This window comes from Saccostrea cucullata, unplaced genomic scaffold, assembly GCF_032062105.1.
Source record: "Saccostrea cucullata isolate Sc308-1 unplaced genomic scaffold, CSIRO_AGI_Scuc_v1 ctg1201, whole genome shotgun sequence".
Classification (NCBI taxonomy): Eukaryota; Metazoa; Mollusca; class Bivalvia; order Ostreida; family Ostreidae; genus Saccostrea; species Saccostrea cuccullata.
The window spans coordinates 104,650-124,818 of NW_026932430.1; the positions used below are offsets into that span (position 1 = coordinate 104,650).

Sequence of the window (20,169 nt, forward strand, 5' to 3'; positions counted from 1 at the left end):
CAATGGACAAAACCTTTCATAATAAATGCAAAAAAATATCACAACAAATAACTACCCTAGTGTGAATGCATGTAATAAATGAAAAAAAATTAAAATACTTTCCACACCATGTCAACTGTAGACAGCTTTCAACAATGATCAACATGTACATGTATATCTTTAAATTATAACATCTTCTCGATGTTTGGATCAGTTCAAACACACAATTTCAGTAAAAGAATAATACTGAAGAACATTTTAAATAAAATTTTTAAAATTAACTAAATTTAATACTGCTAGAATTTGCACCCTCAATTTTTTCTTGTTTTCTCTGAGTAGCTAAATTTTTACTTAATGAACATTATCATGGCAACATCTTTCTATACTAATTAGGTAAAGAACATAATACTGAGACAAGGTTTTTGTTTTTGTAATAATGCTGAAGTTTTCTGTATAAAACATAGAAATAAGACATGACATATATCACATGTAAATCTGAATGATGAATTATGACAGCTATTTCATTATGAGAAACTAAGGACTAAAATTAAGACGAGTCCCCTTTTACCATTCTGACATGACAAGACTCCTTGTTAAAAAACACACTGAATGAGTGGTTAAGATATTTTTGACTCAGATCATTGAATTTACATCTAAATTTGATTCATTATTTTCATCATTCTAATCTTTGAAATTGATAGAGATTTTCTTCATTAGTTTATAAATAACTACACTACTTAATCCACCCTCTGTATTCTATGACTTAATTGACAGGTAAAGTGAAGAACAAGTTTTAAAACTGAAAATATGATATATGGCAAGAAACCACAAGATAAGTTTAAAACATTCTGGTAAAATAAACTAAATACATAATACTGAAATGTTGCTCTTAAATCACAGAGAATTTCAATGAGTAAACATGTAAGATATCACAGCCTAATAAATAAATAATACAATGTACATCTATAAAGTAGCTATGTTGGCAGGATAACATGTAGAATACTATTCTGTGATTATTTTTAAAAATCTTGAGCATTTTGAAAAAACGTATCATCTTTCAATAGTATCATTGAATTAATTTAAACGAAAAATTCACCAGAAGCAATCAAGGATGACATCAATTTAACAACCATAAGGTCTTTTACACTATCTTTTTAGCCCTGACTTTTCTAGGGATAGGTACACAAAGTTCTTCTACTCGTGGAGTAGCATGAGCCCTCCTGGCTGCCATGGAGACTTTGTACGGATCGTAATCGTCTTTGATCATGGTGCGACTCCGTGGCCGACACAGTTGTTGTAGCCGGAGGTTAGCGATGGCCTTCAGGGCACTCTCGTCCACCTGCCACTGAACCGGCTTCTCCCCCACAAAGCGGGGGTGGTATTTCTTGGGCTCCGCGAGGGACTCTACGTGTGGAGTACACTGGGCGGTCTTTGCAGCGGGGGCCACTGGGTTGTATTGACCCCATGATGTTGCCAAGGTGATGACCCCAAACTTGTCGCGATCCCTCCTATCTTTTGGTTTGGACAATGTTTCTAATCTTTCTGTAGGGGTTGCTTTTGTGGCTCCATCGCTTACCTGTCCAATAAAAAGTTTATTAATGAAAAAGTATACATGTAGTACATTGCCTAAATTATGTAAGTATGCATTTACACACATTCCATGTGTGTTAAGGGGGTGAGCAAATTGATAACTATCAATAAAAAGACCTATAAAAATGGTTAGAATAGACACTTAAGACTAGGGAAAATATAACATTAATGATACACAAATACTATTTATGGTAGATTTAATGTACTGTAAACCAACTTGTATTTGTGTAAAGAAATTTTGCAAAGCCTCACCATAAATATCTCTTGCCATGAACCAGTCCTAAAAGTCTCTGTTTCTATTGACAAAAGATCCAAAAGGCTTGATTTTGAAAATTAATATAAACTATTTTCCCCCTGTAAATTACAAAATAAAGTCATCACAAATAAAAGATGGTTTACAGTATATTAATATTGCTTTACAGTACATGTACTGTCATGTATACCAGTACTTAGATAAAAGGTGACCAAAATAAGGATGCTTGTAATATATAAGTTCTCTTGCTTTAGAGAAAGTATTTTTTAACATGAATAAACTTTGCATTAATTGAAAAAAAATCTTTCATTAAAATAAATCGGTTATTATGTTATACAGTTGAAAGTTTCAAGTTCAATAAGGTCAAGGCCAATATATTGTCACCCTTTTATGAAAGTGAAGCATAATCTTGTAATTAATAACTACTGAAGCTTTATAAATCAAATAGTACTTATTTACTATTCTGATGACAAAATGAAAATATTTCATGATACAGTAAAACTTGTATAATCTAGATATTGTGTATTCTGATATCTTGGCTAATAGGTGGTAAATTTTAGCCCCTTTGAGTAAATTCAAATGTAAAAATGGCTCCTTATTAATAAGAACTTCCTTTTGAGACTTTCAATTAAATACCAGGTAATGATTTATGAGTTATCCTCCCTGTCTGAGGAGCAGTTATCCTTAAAGCACATTTACTATTTTATACAATATTTACAATAGCATTATGAATATGTAATGCTCCTTACATCCAATTCCACTGAATGAATTCTACCCAGTGGAAAACAAATACATTTTATTAATAACTATATTCTTATGTAAATTCACTGCAAAGTCTAAAGTTTATAAATACTAATATATATATATATTTCCTCCTCCATTTTATAGTTACATTAAGCATTACCAACATCATAAAACCACAAGCGATTACAATGGGTTTCTTTCTCCCATACCCTGTAATCAAATGTGGGATTTCGATGATTAAGCATTATATAAGCAATATCAATTTATCAAGCTACCAAGTCCTGGTTATACATATGAATACATACTTGGATGAGTGGCATCTGAAAGACAATTTTACCATTGCAGTGGGTGATTATTTAAACAATGAATTACACATTATTTATCACAAGAAATGTTTCTGATACTTGTAAGTTCCCTTAAGGCAATATTACATAGGATCACTTTTACATGTAGAATCCTGGAATGATTGACTGAAAAATAAGGTTATCTAGTACTAATTATGGGCAAACATGCCAAGTTTGATCCCTGTCAGGCCTCAATATTTTTAGGGGTTATCTACCTCTTTGAGGGAACCAGTGTACCAAGTTTGATTAAGCAAATGGTTCTCAAGATACATTTATTGAGCAGACAATATATTCCAAGACCTGTTTGGCCTGTGCCCTTTGACTTTGTGACCTGAAAACCAATAGGGATCAGCTACTCCCAAGGGAAACATAGTAATGTTTGTCAAGCAAGAGGTTCTTGAGGTCAAAGAAGCTTGACCCTTGATATTTCACCTTGTGACCTCAAATTCTACTCTGCAGGGGGGAACCAATGTCTGTGAAGTCAAGGACTATAATATACAGTAAAACTCGCTTATTACGAAGTCAATGGGACTTGTGAAATTACTTCGCTATATCCGTAATTCCTTAAATCCGTTAAGTAATTAATAAAATTTATGTAATTTTAACCCAGAAAACTTCGCTATATCCCTTTTCGCAATATCTGTGTTCTACAAATAAATATAACTATTTTCCAGTATGCAGAGAAAAAATTGTATTAACAGAAAAAAAAATCCAGAAATTTTTAAAATAGATTTTCATTTTGTTGTTTTAAATCCGTTTACACAAAGGGAAGTTATTGACCTCTAAAATGGTTACTATGTATTTTCTTACTTCTAAATCAACAAAACTTAACTAAAAATTCCAATCTTTGAATACTGAATAATGATCTAGTCAAAATTGATGGTCCAACACAGCTGGTACATTGTATTCCTGAATTGAAAAGGCAGTGATGATAATATGATATATTTCTGTTGAGAGTACACATAAATTACCCAACTACAGAAAACAGGTAAGGTTACTTATAAAAAAAATTATGAATTAAGATTGATTGATTAAATGATTGACCGATTTTAAATTGCTTAATGCTGTGTTCAATCATTTATGCATAAGAATAAAGATGCTTATATTTGTTTCTGAAAATTAATGATACACACTGTCATATAGGCGGTCCTGTCAAACAGATAACGGGGGTGGGGTTCTTTGTGTTCACTGAGCGCCACCAGGCGGGGCCCTGCCTCTGCCTTCTTAGCCCCATCACGTACAGCCCAGATAGGGGTGGGTCTGGAAAAGGAAAAAAAATACAGATAATCAAAGATTACAAAGCTCCTCAATGAATATCTGTACGGCAAGTCTCATCTCAATTTTTTTTTTGGGGAACTTGAAATCAAAATCCATGCAAGTTTGGTATTGGTATTATATACAGGTACCAGCACCAAAAACCTAACTCATCTTGAAAATACAAACCAGATTGATTGCAATTTAGTAAACAAAGTACTGTAGAATCATTATTGTTCGTGGGGGACCAATGTTCGTGGCTTTCATGGGTAAACATGACCCACATATTTACATCCCCACGAATGTATATACAAACAATTATTTTATTATTTATCAAAAGTTAAAATGCAAAATAGAACTTGTTATCAACGAAATTACGTCCCCTCGAACCAGAAAATTTTTGGCTTCCCATCAACATTGACCCCCACGAATAAAACTGATTCCACAGTAAGTCTTTTATCCAGAGTAAGTAAGGTAGTGGTTGCCTGCATGACACAGTGGTTATAACGCCTGCTCTAGAGTTGCGGAGTAAGGAGTCGATCCTTTAATCGCAGGTTAGAATCCCACCGTGGAACATGGAGACCGGTCCTTGGGATGAGACCGTATAAACCAAAGAACCATGACACAGTTAGTGCTGCCATGACAAAGATCCCTCACTGCTCAACCGCCTTGAGAGCCTAGTATAGGTCAAATTTGCAGCTCTCGACCGGCAAGTGCTGCCTGGTATCTCCATATAGTGAAAAATTTCTTGAGAGTGATGTTGCCAAACAACAAACAGACAAACAAAGTCTGGTAGTGTCCAATATTAGATATGTTTATTCATAACAGGCCATATAGTTATTCTGGGATACAGCTACACCAAGAGGTACATGGAAATGGACTTGCCCATTAAATCTAACTTCTCAAAGTTCTCAACTTGGAAGTGTAGGTCAGATCCAGCATTTAAAGCAAGTCTGGTAATCTCCTTCACTATATGCTTCATCCGTGCAAGTTTGGCTTAGAATGGGCTTGCAACTATTTGAGAATGGGCCTGCTTCTAACACCTTTAACAGCACACCAAAGGCCTATGCCAAAACTAATGCCAAGGGTATAGCATAAGTTTATCTCAACTTAGTCGAGAAGTACACTAAAACTAGAAATATGTCCATAGGACATGAATGCTCAGCCGAGGGTATGTTAATAGTAAATGCTGCATGAAAATTTGAATTTGTGTATAAATTTCAGAATGTCTTGAATAGTGATGCAGTTGAATTGCTTACATCAGTATGAATCAGTATATGAAGTTTAACACTAATTTAAGAAAAGTGAGGTCAAAGTCAAAAAAAGTCAAGGTCAAATGATGATGCAGTTGAATAGCTCTCATCAATATGTATCAACATATGAAATTTGATAAAAAAATATTATGAATGGTTTCTTTAAAACTGAGTTAATCACAATTTGATAAAAGTGAGGTCAAAGGAAAGGTCAAGGTAAAAATAATTTTGATGCAGTTGAATAGCTCTCATCAGTATGTATCAGCATATGATGTTTGATAAAAATATCTTGTATGGTTTCTTAACTGTGCAAAACACTAATTTAAGAAAAGAGAGGTCAAGGTCAAAGGAAAGGTCAAGGTTAAAAATGGTGATGCAGTTGAATAGCTCTCATTAGTATGTATCAGAATATGAAGTTTGATAACACTATCTTGAATGGTATCTTTAAAACTGAGCTAAACACTCATTTAAGAAAAGTGAGGTCAAAGGTCAACATATGAAATTTGATAAAAAATATTATGAATGGTTTCTTTAAAAAACTGAGTTAATCACAATTTGATAAAGGTGAGGTCAAAGGAAAGGTCAAGGTAAAAATAATTTTGATGCAGTTGATTAGCTCTCATCAGTATGTATCAGCATATGATGTTTGATAAAAATATCTTGTATGGTTTCTTAAAAACTGTGCAAAACACTAATTTAAGAAAAGTGAGGTCAAGGTCAAAGGAAAGGTTCAAGGTTAAAAAATGGTGATGCAGTTGAATAGCTCTCATTAGTATGTATCAGAATATGAAGTTTGATAACACTATCTTGAATGGCATCTTTAAAACTGAGCTAAACACTCATTTAAGAAAAGTGAGGTCAAAGGTCAAGGTCAAAAATGTTAAAGCAGTTGAATAGATCTCATCAATATCTATCAGCCTATGAAGTTTGATGAAAATATCTTGGATAGTTTTTTGAAACTGAGCTTTGAACTGAGCTAAACGCAAAGTGTGACAGACGGACGGAAGACAGACATGACAAACACTATATGCCCTGGCCATATTCATGGCGGGGCATAAAGAAGATTAAACTAAATGGTCATTCAAACTTGGTTGTGTAAAGCTCAGGGTTTGCTAGGAACTGCCCACCTGCCCTGTGACATCACTTTACCTGTCTCCTCGCCAGCCATGCTGATTAGGTGTGCGGTGTCTGGCTAGCTCCTGGACCCGGGCACTGGCAACTGCAATCACAAAATACACCATTCAATCTTTATCATACATTACTTATCAATGAAGTTAATCAAACTTATTGTATTTTGATTCAATTTATATTTATAATAGCCTGAAAAAAAGTCCAGCTAAGTATCCTTTTTTTTAATAGTGGAAAAAAAATTGACACATTTACCTGAAAAATCAGGTTAAAAATTTGATAACATATTAATTTCAAAAGCACAATACTTATGTCAATATAATGTTAATTCATGTTCAAAACTCAGCATTGGTAATTAATAAAATCTGACTGAACACTTACAAGCAAGCTTGAATGAAATCATTCAGTATGATACAAAACTTCATAGGCAAGGTGTTAAAATATACAAAGCACACTCAGATTTAATTAAATCAAGTCTTTTAAATTGTGTGCTGAACTTAAAGAGTCAGCTATAAAGAGAACTGCATTTTTGATACCCTGTCTGGATTAAATGACCAGAATGGTACTATACTAGTATGTTACAAATTTAAATCTTAAATTGCCCCTGAAATGGATCAGGTTTCTAACCTTGTTATTGAAGAAATATCTTACGTACATTAAAATTGTAGAAGCAGTCATGAGTTTCTGATATGCTACAGTTATACATTTCACTACAAGAAAGAAATCAAAGAATGATTAATATGTTCATAATTTTTCTATTAGTTTCTAAGTTAAACATGCCTTTGTCCCCATCATATGATACTTACTATATGCCGAGTCACTCACAGTTCTACGCACCCCACCTTAATAAACACAATGTACTCTTGAATGAAATTTTCATGTGCCCAATACACAAGTATACTGATATTATTTCTAAAACTCCTGAAACTGATGATTAAACATATTGTACTGCATTAAATTATGAACTAGCTTAATTGTCTTTAGAAGGATATTTATACAGTAGGAAAGAGAATTTTGTTTTTAACCACGGATATGCTGATGCAGAAGTGATTTGGAAGTCCCTCTGTCCCAACCACTTATTTAAGTATTTTGCCCTCAATATCTGAAATTCTCAGACTATTGGCCCAAAGTTAAAGGTAATGAGGTTTGACTGTAGTTGGCCACTTAGGGTAACCTTAAGGCCAGCATTATGTGCTTCCAAATAAACACACATGTACATGCAAATACATGTATATATACTAACACTGAAATTATTGTATATGGTTAGTGGAGCTGGGGTGGGGGAGCTCAAGTTAAAGTCATTTAACAAGTTTGGGCTGTTAGGGAGGTTGTAGAGTGTTAAAATAGTTGCTACATGGTCTTTTTGAAGTAGATGGACTTTACAATGCTTAACAGTTTTATATTTTAACAGTGGCAATTCCAGCATTATAGAATTTAAACCTATAATACATAAATATCTTGACAGTTGATATATCATTTCAATCTGTTAAAAACCATTTAAAATGTAGGATCAATGATGAAATGTAAATGTTTTCTCTTAATATCAGCCATGACAAGTGTTTGCTCTGCTAGTGCAGAATGTTTCAAATCAATATTTAGGCATTAGATCAACCTCTATAGAAAGAAAGAAACTGCTCATAAACCCTGTCTTGTGGTAGATTAAGGATGTCATTTCCTACTTATGGCCCTCGACAACTTGAGATATAGGACTGGAATTTTCTTTACATATAAATATTTTTCTGTCAGTTTTAAGTGCAAAAAAGAGAAATGTTAAATGTATTTCGAAAAAATATTTAATGACAAGAAAAATAAAAGTTCCAACACCTAAAGTTCATGGTATATTAATTTAATTCTTTAAATATTGATGCACTTTAATATCACACCTACAACTTATTAAAGAATTACACTATAACTTGTTAAGCTGATCTAGTAGAATACTTGGTTTGAACTTAGACCAACAGGAAATCTGCCAAAAATGCTCATCTGATAGGGACATATTGCCAGCCTAAAGCTGGTAACATTATTGTTAAGAGACAAGAATCAAGATAAGAAATACAAAGTATTACAATAATTAAAAAAAGTATTATTTACATAACAATATGCAACTTTTCAATCATTACTGCAAAAAGCTCTGCTTATAAAAAGCAAAGGAAAATATTACATGTAAGTTGATTTTGAGTTTGCATTTGGAAGGTTTTGTCATCTGGAATGACTTGGGACATGTTCTTACAGTTAATTAAAATACCCCGGTAATATAAAAAAACAATATATATTAGTTATATATACTATATTGAAATGACATATAAATCCTAAATAATGTCTTTTATGAGTAATATGAGATGTAATAAAAATTAGCTTGCAAGGCAACATGCATTTTTTTCCTTTTATAAAACTTCAATTACTTAAACTCAAACCAGTTTCTATCTTCAATTCATTCACAGGGCGTAGAATATGCAATGTGGTAATAATTCCCGTTTTAACCTCCCAGACTTGCCCTCCCCTTCAACAGCAGCTTATGAATGTTTCAATGGTATCTTATTTAGTACCCCCAAATGTGGTTTAAATCTGTGAACTAGATCGATCACCTTTTGTTTGTCTGACAAAATGAAGAGATGAGTATCTGCGTAGACACTTGTAAGCACTTTAACGGACACAATGCATGACTTTATCAGGTAGCTCTACACAATTATCATCACCTGGTATAGATTAAACCCAGACAGAACTCTGTTAGCAGTTTACTCTAATTCAGATCTATATTGATTTAGTTTAAGCAATATCCTCTTAAATTAAAAACTTCAGTGTTGGAAAAAGTGGTCAAAGGATATAGCAATTATATTTATCAATATTATCGACCCTCACAACATTTTCTTTCAGCCTTTAAAGGAACTTTTAAAGTATAAAATGTGCTTAAACAATATAAGCCAGATGGATTTGTGAGATTTCTTCTGGCTCAGTAAGAATTGCAGATTTTTTTTTTTTTTGCAAGAATAGGAAGTGTGTTTACAGTAAAAACAATATGTGCTGTATGTGCCACACATTAAAACAAGAAATTGAATTTTTCATAATCCACTATCCATGCATCCGTGACTGCATGATCACTTTTTCTTTATTAATAAATCATTATGTAATGTTCATGACAGAATAATCAGCCAGGAGCCCAAATATCTCTCAAAATTAAAGGTGCAGAATTGCAAAATAAATGTCTTCAGGCTTAATTTAAATAAAAATGCTAAAATTTTGAAATAGATTGGATATTCAATTTAAAAGTCAGGTGCAAAAAGTGCTCTTTGTAAAGGGTAGGTAAGATTTTTAAAGTGATTTGGATTTGTTATTTTAATGATTTGAGAGCAATCAATATTACAAATAACTTACTGATTTGTGTGGTTCCATGTGGCCCTGCAGTAGGGGGTTGTCTGTCAACCCAATACACCGACCGCCTACAAAATTAAGAAACAAACAGAATAAATAACTTATTAGATTTAGATATTTTTTTTACTCAGATATGAATGATTTTAAAAATTCATACAATCTCATTAAATTAACTTTATAAAAGAGAACTTGTGCTTCGAAAGCTCATATTAAATTGAATTGATTTTGAAGGTGAAATTGGAATCTGTCCTGGAATGTTAATGTAATATCAAGAAATTCTCTTGAAACTAAAGGAGCATTTTCTTTTTTGGGGCAAAATTTAATATTTTATAATGTTATGCAATAATATACATTACATCCATATAAATTATGTTTCTGTATTTAATATCAGTTAAAGTAATCTGCCATTTAATGTCTCACCCTAACCCCTAATAGGACAAAATGCAATAATTATTCTTTGAAAGTTCAGGAATGTCTATGAATTAACTTATTGATATGTCCGTATACGCACAGGGGCATCTTATCCACTCTGTTCTCTACTTCACATATAAAAAATTATATGTATACGTATAATGGGTTATTGGTGTGATCTGTTAATTCTGTAGAAGAAGCTGTGCATTTCAACATTGTCAATGTTATGATAATTAAAATGCACAAACATGATAACATTAACAATTTTGATGTTTGACACATGTACACATATACGATTTAGGCTACTTTTAATGGCAGCTGATGTACCAAAATGGACATAGGCGCATCCGTACTGTCACTTAAGGTTTGTAAAATAAACCGATAATTAATTTAAGTAAACCCGTTAAATTACCTACCTGTCTTCCTGAAATGTGTTGGGAACACTTTTGGGATTGGCGAGAAGATCTATCCTGTTATCACTCGCTGTAATAGAGAGAAAAATTCAAATAACCTTCAATGTCATTCATCATAGGACTTTATCGTTCACAAAGGGTTTTGGCATTGCACATGCACACTTACTTGCACTTCTCGTCGCCATTTCTACCAAAAATCTCGCGCTTTACGCGTGGTTGTCAAGAGAGTTGTCAATGACTCCTTCCGATTGTTTTCATTGGTCAAAACACTTTCATATTCTTTCTAGACATTTAATATACGTTTTATTCTGGTTGTTGTACCTTTTAATCAAGAATCTATTGTTTGGCCGAATAATAAATTACATTTAAATCCCCAGCAGACGATATTTTGTTTAAATGCCAAACAGAGTGCCTAGGACAATATTGGCACTGGTTTCATTTTCATTTTAACTGTGACGTCACAAGAATGAGTCGTGTGTGTGAAGAGTGATCCTTCTTGGGTTGGAGTTTGCTAATCTCTGTTGAGATTCTGCTGGGCTAGATATTTGGACTTGACGCCAGCTGGCGTCAAGTCTAAATATCTAGCCCAGCAGAATCTCAAAAGAGATTAGGAGTTTGCATACTATTTAGTAAAAGGGAGTATCGTTCTTTTTTAATTTACCAAAGAGCTTATGCGATAGTAATGCGTCCGTCGTCCGTCCGTCTGTCTGTCTGTCCGTCTGTCTGTCTGTCTGTAAACAATTTTTCAAAATGCTACTCCTCCTACAGTTTTGGTCCGATTTCAGTATAACTTGGCACACAAGTAGACTACACTAAGATACATAATTTTGTGCATCGATTTTTGATTTCCATGAACGGTGTTGCCGTGGTTTAAAAATAATTTCTGTGAAAATTAATGCTACTCCTCCTACATCTGATTTCAATATAACTTTTTTGCATCGGTTTTTGATTTCGATGAACGGTGTTGCCGTGGTTACTAAAAATAGAAATTTCTTTGAAATTCTTTCAAAATGCTACTCCTCCTACAGTTTTGGTCCGATTTCAGTATAACTTGGCACACAAGTAGACTATACTAAGATACATAATTCTATGCATTGGTTTTTATTTTGATGCGTGGCAAGGATCGTTTTTCTATTTATTGCTGATTTAAAGTCTCAAGTCCCAACTGCTACTTTTCTCTTCCTTTGTTTTAAGTATAAACCAGTAGAGCTACAGTCTGGACAGAGACTTCTGGTTAATTTAACCAAAAGTTTCTGTAAATTGAAAGGCATGCGAACTCCAGCGAATAGGCCTACTGCATTGTCCTTTATAAAAATTATTAATCATGTTTAATCTCACTTTTTTGCTTTAGAGAAATAAGGCATGTCACCCGTGACATTGATTTTATCAAGGTTTTTTTTTAAAAGTATACTTTAGGTAACTACCCAAACAGCACGACTTTTTGAGTGACAAAAGGTTGAGCGCTAGCCAAGGGTGACGACCCGCTATAGCGAAGATGGGATCAGTGTATATTTTACTAAGCTAATATTTGAATACATAGTTTTTGAAAGTGTGAGGGAAAAAATCAACTTAATTGAAAAAAAACTTGGCTAGCAAATATTAAAGTCTAAACTCGAAAATCATGTTAATTTCGTGTGTGCGGAGTGGGGAGAGGGACGGGACAGACTAACTTTTTTTAGTACCAAATTTTATTAAATAAATTAGACTATGAATACAAAAACCTTTTTGATTATACTACAACAAAAAAGTGATGGGGAGGCAACCGACCTTTCAATGATCATTTCCAACAGTAATAAGTTATGTTTGGAAAAAAGTGAAAGATCCCCAATGCCCCCTATATATAGCTGTTGCTTCATGTCTGTTAAATAGTATTCCAAATCAGGGCCCAATGGACATAGACATATAACTTATTACTGTATATAAAACTCAACTTAGTGAAATTACCTTTCAAAATTTCAACATCAAACAGTTTTTTTTTGGGCACTTTTACTGAAAGTGGAGGGGGGGGGTATCAATTTCCGTCCCTCTGTCCGCCCGTCTGTCTAGCTGTCTGTCTGTATTTCTGTCGGTCTCATACATTTTGTGTGTGTGTCTGCAAACTTCATTTTCGTGCAATATCTCAAGAAGCTTTTGAGTTTTCGAATGAACTCTTTACCCACAACTCCCCCTATGGCTCCGCCCACCCTTCTAAAAGTCCCCCCCCCCCCGGTTGATCTGCACATTTTCTCTAGGAAGAATGAATTTAAATACGCACAAAATGAAGCACAATTCAATTACTTTATATTTGGCCTTGTATTTCGATTACAAGGTCTTCATACATTACAAATAACGTCCTAAACATACACGGTGTCTTAATGAAAATTATCAATCCATGGACTGCTTATAATAGATTTCAAAACTTATCACTTATCTCTCAACTTAGAATTATATAGCTAACAAAACTGTAAACTTGGAAGATTTTTACAAAGATTTGGAAATTTGGCTTTTGATACTGAGAAGGCTCTGAGCGATTTGCATTTTTTAGAACAGCCAACTGATCAAATAAAGGAGTATAAAGACAATGTTTTTCATCGTTTGTCAAAAAGAAGCTTCTCTCTTCTTTCCTCTCTTTTTTTCTCTCTCTCTCTTCCCCTCCTTCCTCTCAATCAGCAATCAAAAGATTTATGTATATTTACATTGTATGCTTTCATGAAGTAATTGCTGATTTGTTATTGCACTTTACTGTACATGTATTTGTGAAAATTTTCGTTTGAATCACGTCTTATGTCCTGAATCCTGAAGTGATACAAGTTCAGCTGAAAAAAACTAAACTGCGTACCGTTGGTATCCAAAAGCACGTTCAGAAGAACAAAGGCACTTTGACTTCTGCAGACCCCATTTTTCAAAAAGGGCGGATGTGACAGTTTCAATGATATATTTTACTTTTTTTTTTCTCTTTTTTTTTAATTACCAAATATCTGATTAGTTCAAACTAGATCACATGATCAATTATAAAAAGTGTTACAAACTGGATATTTCTATATATCAAGCTTCTAAAACTATTTATACACCTACTGTTTCTAAAATTGGAAACTTTAGACTTCTGTGATGCAACAACAGTGCTGTCTGTGCTGACGTCACAATACTGATAGTGCAGCCTTACTGTGACGTTATAATGCGATTGACATAACGATGTCTTATTATGAAACACACAAGAAATATGGCTTTCAAGACGATTCTTCTGATAAAGAAAAAAAAATAAAACAATTATAGCCTTTTGATACGACACATTCGCTAGATATAGAGACCATAGAGAAAGCACTTCGTGCTTGGTCTATATGCTTTCTCTAGACTTAGGAATTGACCTCATTGAAAGGCTCTAATTGTGTACTATGCTTTATACATTTATTTGTTTATTTCTTTTAAGTGCCAGTTGTTAATTACAAAATTCAATGATTTTTTTAACTTACTCATGACGAGTTTATGAAGTGAATGTTTTTACCTTGAAGTTCTCCAGTGAGGCTGATTCTTCCCTTTTCATGGATCGGGGGAAGTTTAACTACTCTTGCAGTGCTGGTCATGATTTCCGCTAAGTTTGATGGACTCCACAACGCTGACCCACTACACTGAGACTGTACGTAGTTTAGGTAGATACAAATAATGCACGCGTGGATCAATTGTTTCATTTAATAATCAATTTAAATCACAGATCTCAATAGGTATTTGATAGACAAGCATTAATTATCAATCAAATTAGATCAATCTGGCATTAGATTAATATGATATACATGATTAGCCACAAACTACTAGTTACAGTTTAATACTGCTCTGTTACCCTGTAAATAAAAACTTGACCAATTTGTTCTGTGTTTAGCATCCGCGTGTGTGCCTTGGTTTTTGTCATTGAGTATCAGAAGAATTATATTAAAGTCGAAAAAATGATATACACTGGGTCCTAGTAAATGTTCTACCAAGCCTCTTTCTTTACTTCTCACTAAAATATTAACAGTAGTTAAGGAGAAAGTTCAGGAGTACTGTGCAGCAATTTAATCGAGAAGTGGTGTAAAAAAGATTTGAAATAATTTTAAATTCCAATGAACTTTTGAAAATTTGAATTTTTTAAAACCAACAACAAAGAATTTTACGGAAAAACTTAGGACTTTTCAACTTTAAAAGGCATAAATTAAAATTTTTGCCTTTTTTAATCATTGACATTTGCTTCTTCAATATAAATGAACTCTTAAATTTACTCACCTTGTCTTTGGTCATTTGCAAAATAATTTTATGAAAATATATTATAATTGTACACACCTGTACTTTAAAGTTGATATTAAAAAGATGCTTGAATTTCTGATAGAAAATATCTTTGTGGTTTTTATAGACATAGTCTTCCAAAAATCTATCGGAATTCCCATAGGTACCAATTGCGCCCCGTTATTAGCAGACCTTTTTTTGTGTTCATAAGAAGCAGAATTTGTTCAAAATCTTGTACGGGGGTCAACAAATTAACCATCAAATATAACTTATTTATTAAGATATGATATCTTTCAAAAGTTGTCAACTCTCATTTGGCAAAGAAAGATTTCATATATTTTATTTTTAAAATTTGATCATTTTTGTATATCTTTATATGGAGCTCCTCTTCTGAAGGAGATCAATTTAGTCTAAAAATGGCCACAACCACCCAGCTCTCTTATAATGGTTATTTTCATATTCTTAAATAATACGATATACATGTATCCTCTTGAGCTTGAAATAAAAGATACCACAGATTCTGACACATCTGCTTCAAGTTTGACTAGAAAAAGACGTTAATCAATGGTAATCTTGCAACCAAGCTTTACGATAAACGTGATGGTTTAACTTTTCAATTGTCAACTTTCCTTACTTATACAGCAATATACCTTCATCACCTGCACACGGGGTTTATATCTTCCAGAGATACAGGCACGTAGCATCGTCTTTGAAAGTGGGGGGGCCAACCAGAGAAAAATTTTTTTTACTTACCTGAAAAAGTTGACAAGCAAAAAAAAAAGAAAAAAAAAGAAAATTTAAAGTTGCCCAAACTCGAAATTCCTATTTCGTGGGGGTGGGGGGGGGGGGGCAACCATCCTTCCAATGAACAATTAGTAAAGGTAATGCTGGGGAAAAAAGTGGGGGGGGGGGCCAGGCCCCCCCCCCCCCTGTTGCTACGTCCCTGATATACATAATGAATTGTCGATGGATTTTTCCGTTATATCCTGGTCATGACAAGGAACACACTGCAGATGTGTCCGGTCGGCAGGGGATGCTCACTTCTCCATGGCATCTATCCCACCTCAAATGTTTGGAGGTTCGTTTTTGTTCTGCTCTAAAATATTTATCGTTGAATGGATTTTTGGGCTTAATACTGTTTGTTATCTCCATATATTTCATTATTTGGATGAAAACATCTGCATTCTGCAAATTCCCACTATATTTTCCGAGAATTGTCTTAAAAGTAAATTATTAGCATTTACTATCTTCATCTGCACTAGCCAAGGATTTACTATCCGCTCGCCTAGAAGAAGATCGTGAACCATTAGCTAAGGAAGATGTTACTTTATTTACGAAGGAATCTAGAACATATTCAATTATTAAAAATTAAGTATTTTATTAATGAGTTTCATATCCCACTTATAGTTTTTGAAATTGTTAAACAGAGGTACAAACTTTGAATGGTCTCAGTTACATAAGTAATAAACTATATCACTTTAATGAACAATTTTATAGCATATACACTCATTAAAAAGGACATACATGTACATGTATTATTTTATATATTTTGTACTGTTTACACGAGTAAATTGAGTGTTAATATCTATACACCTGAAAGGAGAGAGAGAGAGAGAGAGAGAGAGAGAGAGAGAGAGAGAGAGAGAGAGAGAGAGAGAGAGAGAGAGAGAGAGAGAGAGAATTCAATAACGGAGAGAAAACCCGTGGGTTATAATGATAGGAAAATGACTCTCTTACACTCTTTATAAAGTCCTTTATAATCATTGTAATGGGATTTAACTTGACACTAGTACTGACACAATAAACCCTTCATCATATGTTACACATCCCGAAAACTCTAAGTTTTGTTTGACATTTTTTACCACCTACAACGACACTCTGCCTGCAACAGATCCCGGTTACATTTAATTTCAGTCTTGATCCAAGTCCGCCAACTTGCAAATAAGGATCACTGACAACCCCATCAACAAACACGGTGGGTTTAAGTTTGGTGCCGTGTACCAGGATCTGAGGGGATATACAAACACCTTTAATATGAATTTCAGGCTGTCCAGCTAATCCTTTGATTGAAATAACAAGATTGACAAACAGTCCTGATATATATATTTTAGGAGATGCAAAACAACCGGAAATGGACAACAAATTATTTCCTCTCAACCACCCTATATGGTTCTTCCTATTGGTGCACCTTTCGATGTGTACACTTGAGGAATAACAACGTCTTTTTATTTGGATATCCGCAGCTTTATCACAGATATCTCGTATAAAAATCGTATCAGGCTCAGCACAGGCACACCGGGAGCGATGTAGTCCTAGACACTGCTCCACCTTCTCATCTGCAGCCTGGCGAGCATCCTTAAATAAGCCCTGCGCATGCTCGACATTTATCTTTAGAACGGCCATTTCAGATTCAAGGTCTTCAAGACGCGCACTGTTTTGTATAAGACTTTTTACCCTCAGTCTTCCGTTGTTGGAGGTGTAAGATCCATTTTCTTTCGATAGAATGTCAAATTTCAGTTGATTGATCTTATCAACATTTTTTATGATTTCATCTCTTAAGGTTTCTATTTTTAACGTTTTATTTTCCTCCTGTGTTTGGAAATCCTTGTTCCTCATATGATTGTCTTCATCTTTTATTATTTCTGGACTTGACATGGGGTACATAGAATAAAAACCATCTATTCCATAAATCTGATCAGTACCTACAACGTAAGTTACAGCATGATCGCGAAAATCATGACTCCTCGGCCTTCGTATTTTTTCCATGATTTATCTAAGAAAAGAAATGACCATGATAATAAAAAATCTAAAATCAAATGACATTTTTAAAATTGACTTTAATTATTGAAGTAACCAATTGCAACCTACCTGATAAAATGAGCAAAATGTCCGTCTCCGAACCGTTAAAGCAATTTTTACCACCAACAAACGTAGACTTTATCATAAAAAAGTAATTTTCCTTCCGCATTCCGTGGCATCTTTTCTTTTTAAAATAAAATCAAGAACCATGACAAGATGGAGCAAATATACATGTAAATGGAGAAGAGAAACAAAAATATGATATCCGGCGTTTGTATATAATTTAACGTGACATAAAATTCGCAATACGTATGTATTTATTTACCAGTCTTTATGATATAATAAGAAAGTACAGTAATCAAGCTCAGAAGTCCATTAAAACAATACATCTTTGAAACAGATCAAGCACATACCTCTAAAAGCACCAGCGATGGGATCAGACCCCAAAATCAAAGTTGTAACATTTTCCAAAGGCCCGGTCACACCAACAGTGTGCTCCTTGCCATGAAAAGGCAAATGGGAAAATCCGCTATTAAATGTGAAAAAATGAATGGTCCTATAAGTTGTAGAAAAAAAACATCAGTCAACATTCAACTTAACGATTGATTACATAGGCTGACATGATCATTGGATCGACCAAACAATTTGTATAATATTGATTTTAAAAGTCAATGTTTATATCTTTGTACTGTATGTCAATATGCATATAAAGATTTGAAATTGCTTATTCTTTATTATGTGTATAGACATAATCTCCATATTCAACTAATAATTATCACACTGTGATGATGATTTTATAACCGTTTATCATAAAGTTTTGTTTGGTTGCCTTTTTTTTTCATTTCACATGCTGAATACTATCATTTAGTCACAATATAAAAAAGAAAAGTATTGAACAAAAAACAAAAAAAGATCAAATTGAAGACTATGTAATCAATCCCATGGGACCTCTCACATGTGAAGCGAGAGATATAACCACTAGACCACGGAATCGCTTAACACGGTATGAAGTATATGCAGAACTTAAGTCACATACAAGTATATATTCATGTTTTCATGTTCGGTATTGTCAAAATTTTACACAATCCATTGTGTTTGATTTATTTAGCCTTTATTAAACAGTTCTAATAGATGTAATAAGAACATAAAGTTGCCTGTGAACCTGTTTTATACGCAATAACTCTCTTTCATGCCCCTGCGCTAAAAATAGCGACATATAATACTATAAATACTAATAAAACAAACGGGGCAGGGCACTTTGAGAGGGGCGAGAGACGTCCTAGGGAGTTTTGGTATAAAATTACATTGCATAAGCTCAAAATCTTCTAAAAATATATGCCCGGAAATGATAGTGTTACACACAGACAGAATGTATAAATTTACGACCTTGAACTTTGACCTTTTCACCTCAAAATCAATAGGGGTCTTCATTAGGTCACAGGGAGTTGTTATGTAAAATTTCATTGCAATAACTCAAATGGTTTTAGAGATATCGTGTGGAAACGAAAGTGTTTTAACAGACAGAATTTGCTTATTTATGACCTTGACCTTTGACCTTTTGACCTCAAAATCAATGTCAAACACACCTCCAGAGTTGTTTGAATTAATGCATGTAAATTGATCTGGTAAATCTTCAATGAGATTACAGATAAGATACATTATAAAATATAGTATGTCAATAAAATTCATGAAATAGGGCAAAAGTGTACATCTATATGTGTGAAGGCTTAACATCTCTGGCCTAATAAAATACAGTGGATTGCGGTGGTGCGGTGGAGAAATAGCCCTACTTAATTTGTATTAGTTTATATTACTGTTTATGTCACATGTACTTTACCTTCTTTATGAAATGTCAATCCTTCTAAAAATTTATTTGGCTGGTGTGATAATGATGAAAATTTGACATACAACATCTCAGTATAACTGTCCCTTTGTGCACCTCCGCTAAGAGAAAAAACAACATTTGTTTACATAAAATATATAATAATATAATAATTCAAGTAAACAAAACCATTGAAATTGTAGAGTGATTTAGCTGCAAGCTTTAGTGTAAGAGAATTTCAGGGAACCTGGTTGTCATAGAAACGTTTATCTGCCCTCATTGGATATAACCAGGATAAAAATGAAAAGTTTGAAACCTTAATGTTTATATGTGCAGTACACCAATCGTATTCGAAAAGATTAATTACTTATTGTTATATATTCAAGAGGAATTTGATGATGCTCAACAGATGTACGAAAGATCTGTGACAGATGTCTGACAGGTGTGCAATAGATGTAATCCGTGTGACACAAAGTCTGACAGTTGTGTGATAGATGTGTGACAGTTGTTTGACAGATGTGTGACAGTTGTGTGATAGATGTGTGACAGTTGTGTGATAGATGTGTGACAAATGTGT

The 20,169-nt window shown here is 33.6% G+C and overlaps 2 protein-coding genes across 4 annotated transcripts; both read right to left on the minus strand.

Moving 5' to 3' along the window:
- Positions 1-208: 208 nt before the first annotated feature.
- On the minus strand, positions 209-14,348 carry LOC134235092 (sperm microtubule associated protein 2-like). 3 transcript variants are annotated; one of them, XM_062717181.1, is made up of 8 exons: positions 10,905-11,164; positions 10,742-10,808; positions 9,918-9,982; positions 7,352-7,387; positions 6,567-6,636; positions 4,044-4,170; positions 2,872-2,886; positions 209-1,555 (listed from the first exon to the last, which is right to left on the minus strand). In XM_062717181.1, exons 1-8 carry the CDS (start codon positions 10,921-10,923, stop codon positions 1,121-1,123), a joined length of 834 nt encoding a protein of 277 aa, XP_062573165.1. In that variant the 5' UTR covers positions 10,924-11,164; the 3' UTR covers positions 209-1,120. The 3 variants fall into 3 exon arrangements, with proteins under 3 accessions (XP_062573165.1, XP_062573164.1, XP_062573163.1); XM_062717180.1 differs by lacking the exons at positions 7,352-7,387; positions 10,905-11,164 and adding an exon at positions 14,220-14,348; XM_062717179.1 differs by lacking the exons at positions 2,872-2,886; positions 10,905-11,164 and adding an exon at positions 14,220-14,347.
- Positions 14,349-16,637: 2,289 nt separating this feature from the next.
- On the minus strand, positions 16,638-17,986 carry LOC134235121 (uncharacterized). Its single transcript, XM_062717231.1, has 2 exons — positions 17,840-17,986; positions 16,638-17,744 (listed from the first exon to the last, which is right to left on the minus strand). The coding sequence occupies exon 2, from the start codon at positions 17,735-17,737 to the stop codon at positions 16,784-16,786; it is 954 nt and encodes a 317-aa protein (XP_062573215.1). The 5' UTR covers positions 17,738-17,744; positions 17,840-17,986; the 3' UTR covers positions 16,638-16,783.
- Positions 17,987-20,169: the final 2,183 nt, after the last annotated feature.

What these genes read in the sequence shown, in the direction of transcription:
- LOC134235121 (XM_062717231.1), bottom strand. Translation starts at nt 17,737, where the DNA reads ATGGAAAAAATACGAAGGCCGAGGAGTCATGATTTTCGCGATCATGCT.
- LOC134235092 (XM_062717179.1), bottom strand. Translation starts at nt 14,298, where the DNA reads ATGACCAGCACTGCAAGAGTAGTTAAACTTCCCCCGATCCATGAAAAG. An exon ending in AACACATTTCAGGAAGACAG is followed by an intron (nt 9,983 to 10,741) that starts GTAGGTAATTTA and finishes TTAATTTTGTAG; the next exon opens with GCGGTCGGTGTATTGGGTTG. An exon ending in CATGGCTGGCGAGGAGACAG is followed by an intron (nt 4,171 to 6,566) that starts GTAAAGTGATGT and finishes TTCCTTTTCCAG; the next exon opens with ACCCACCCCTATCTGGGCTG.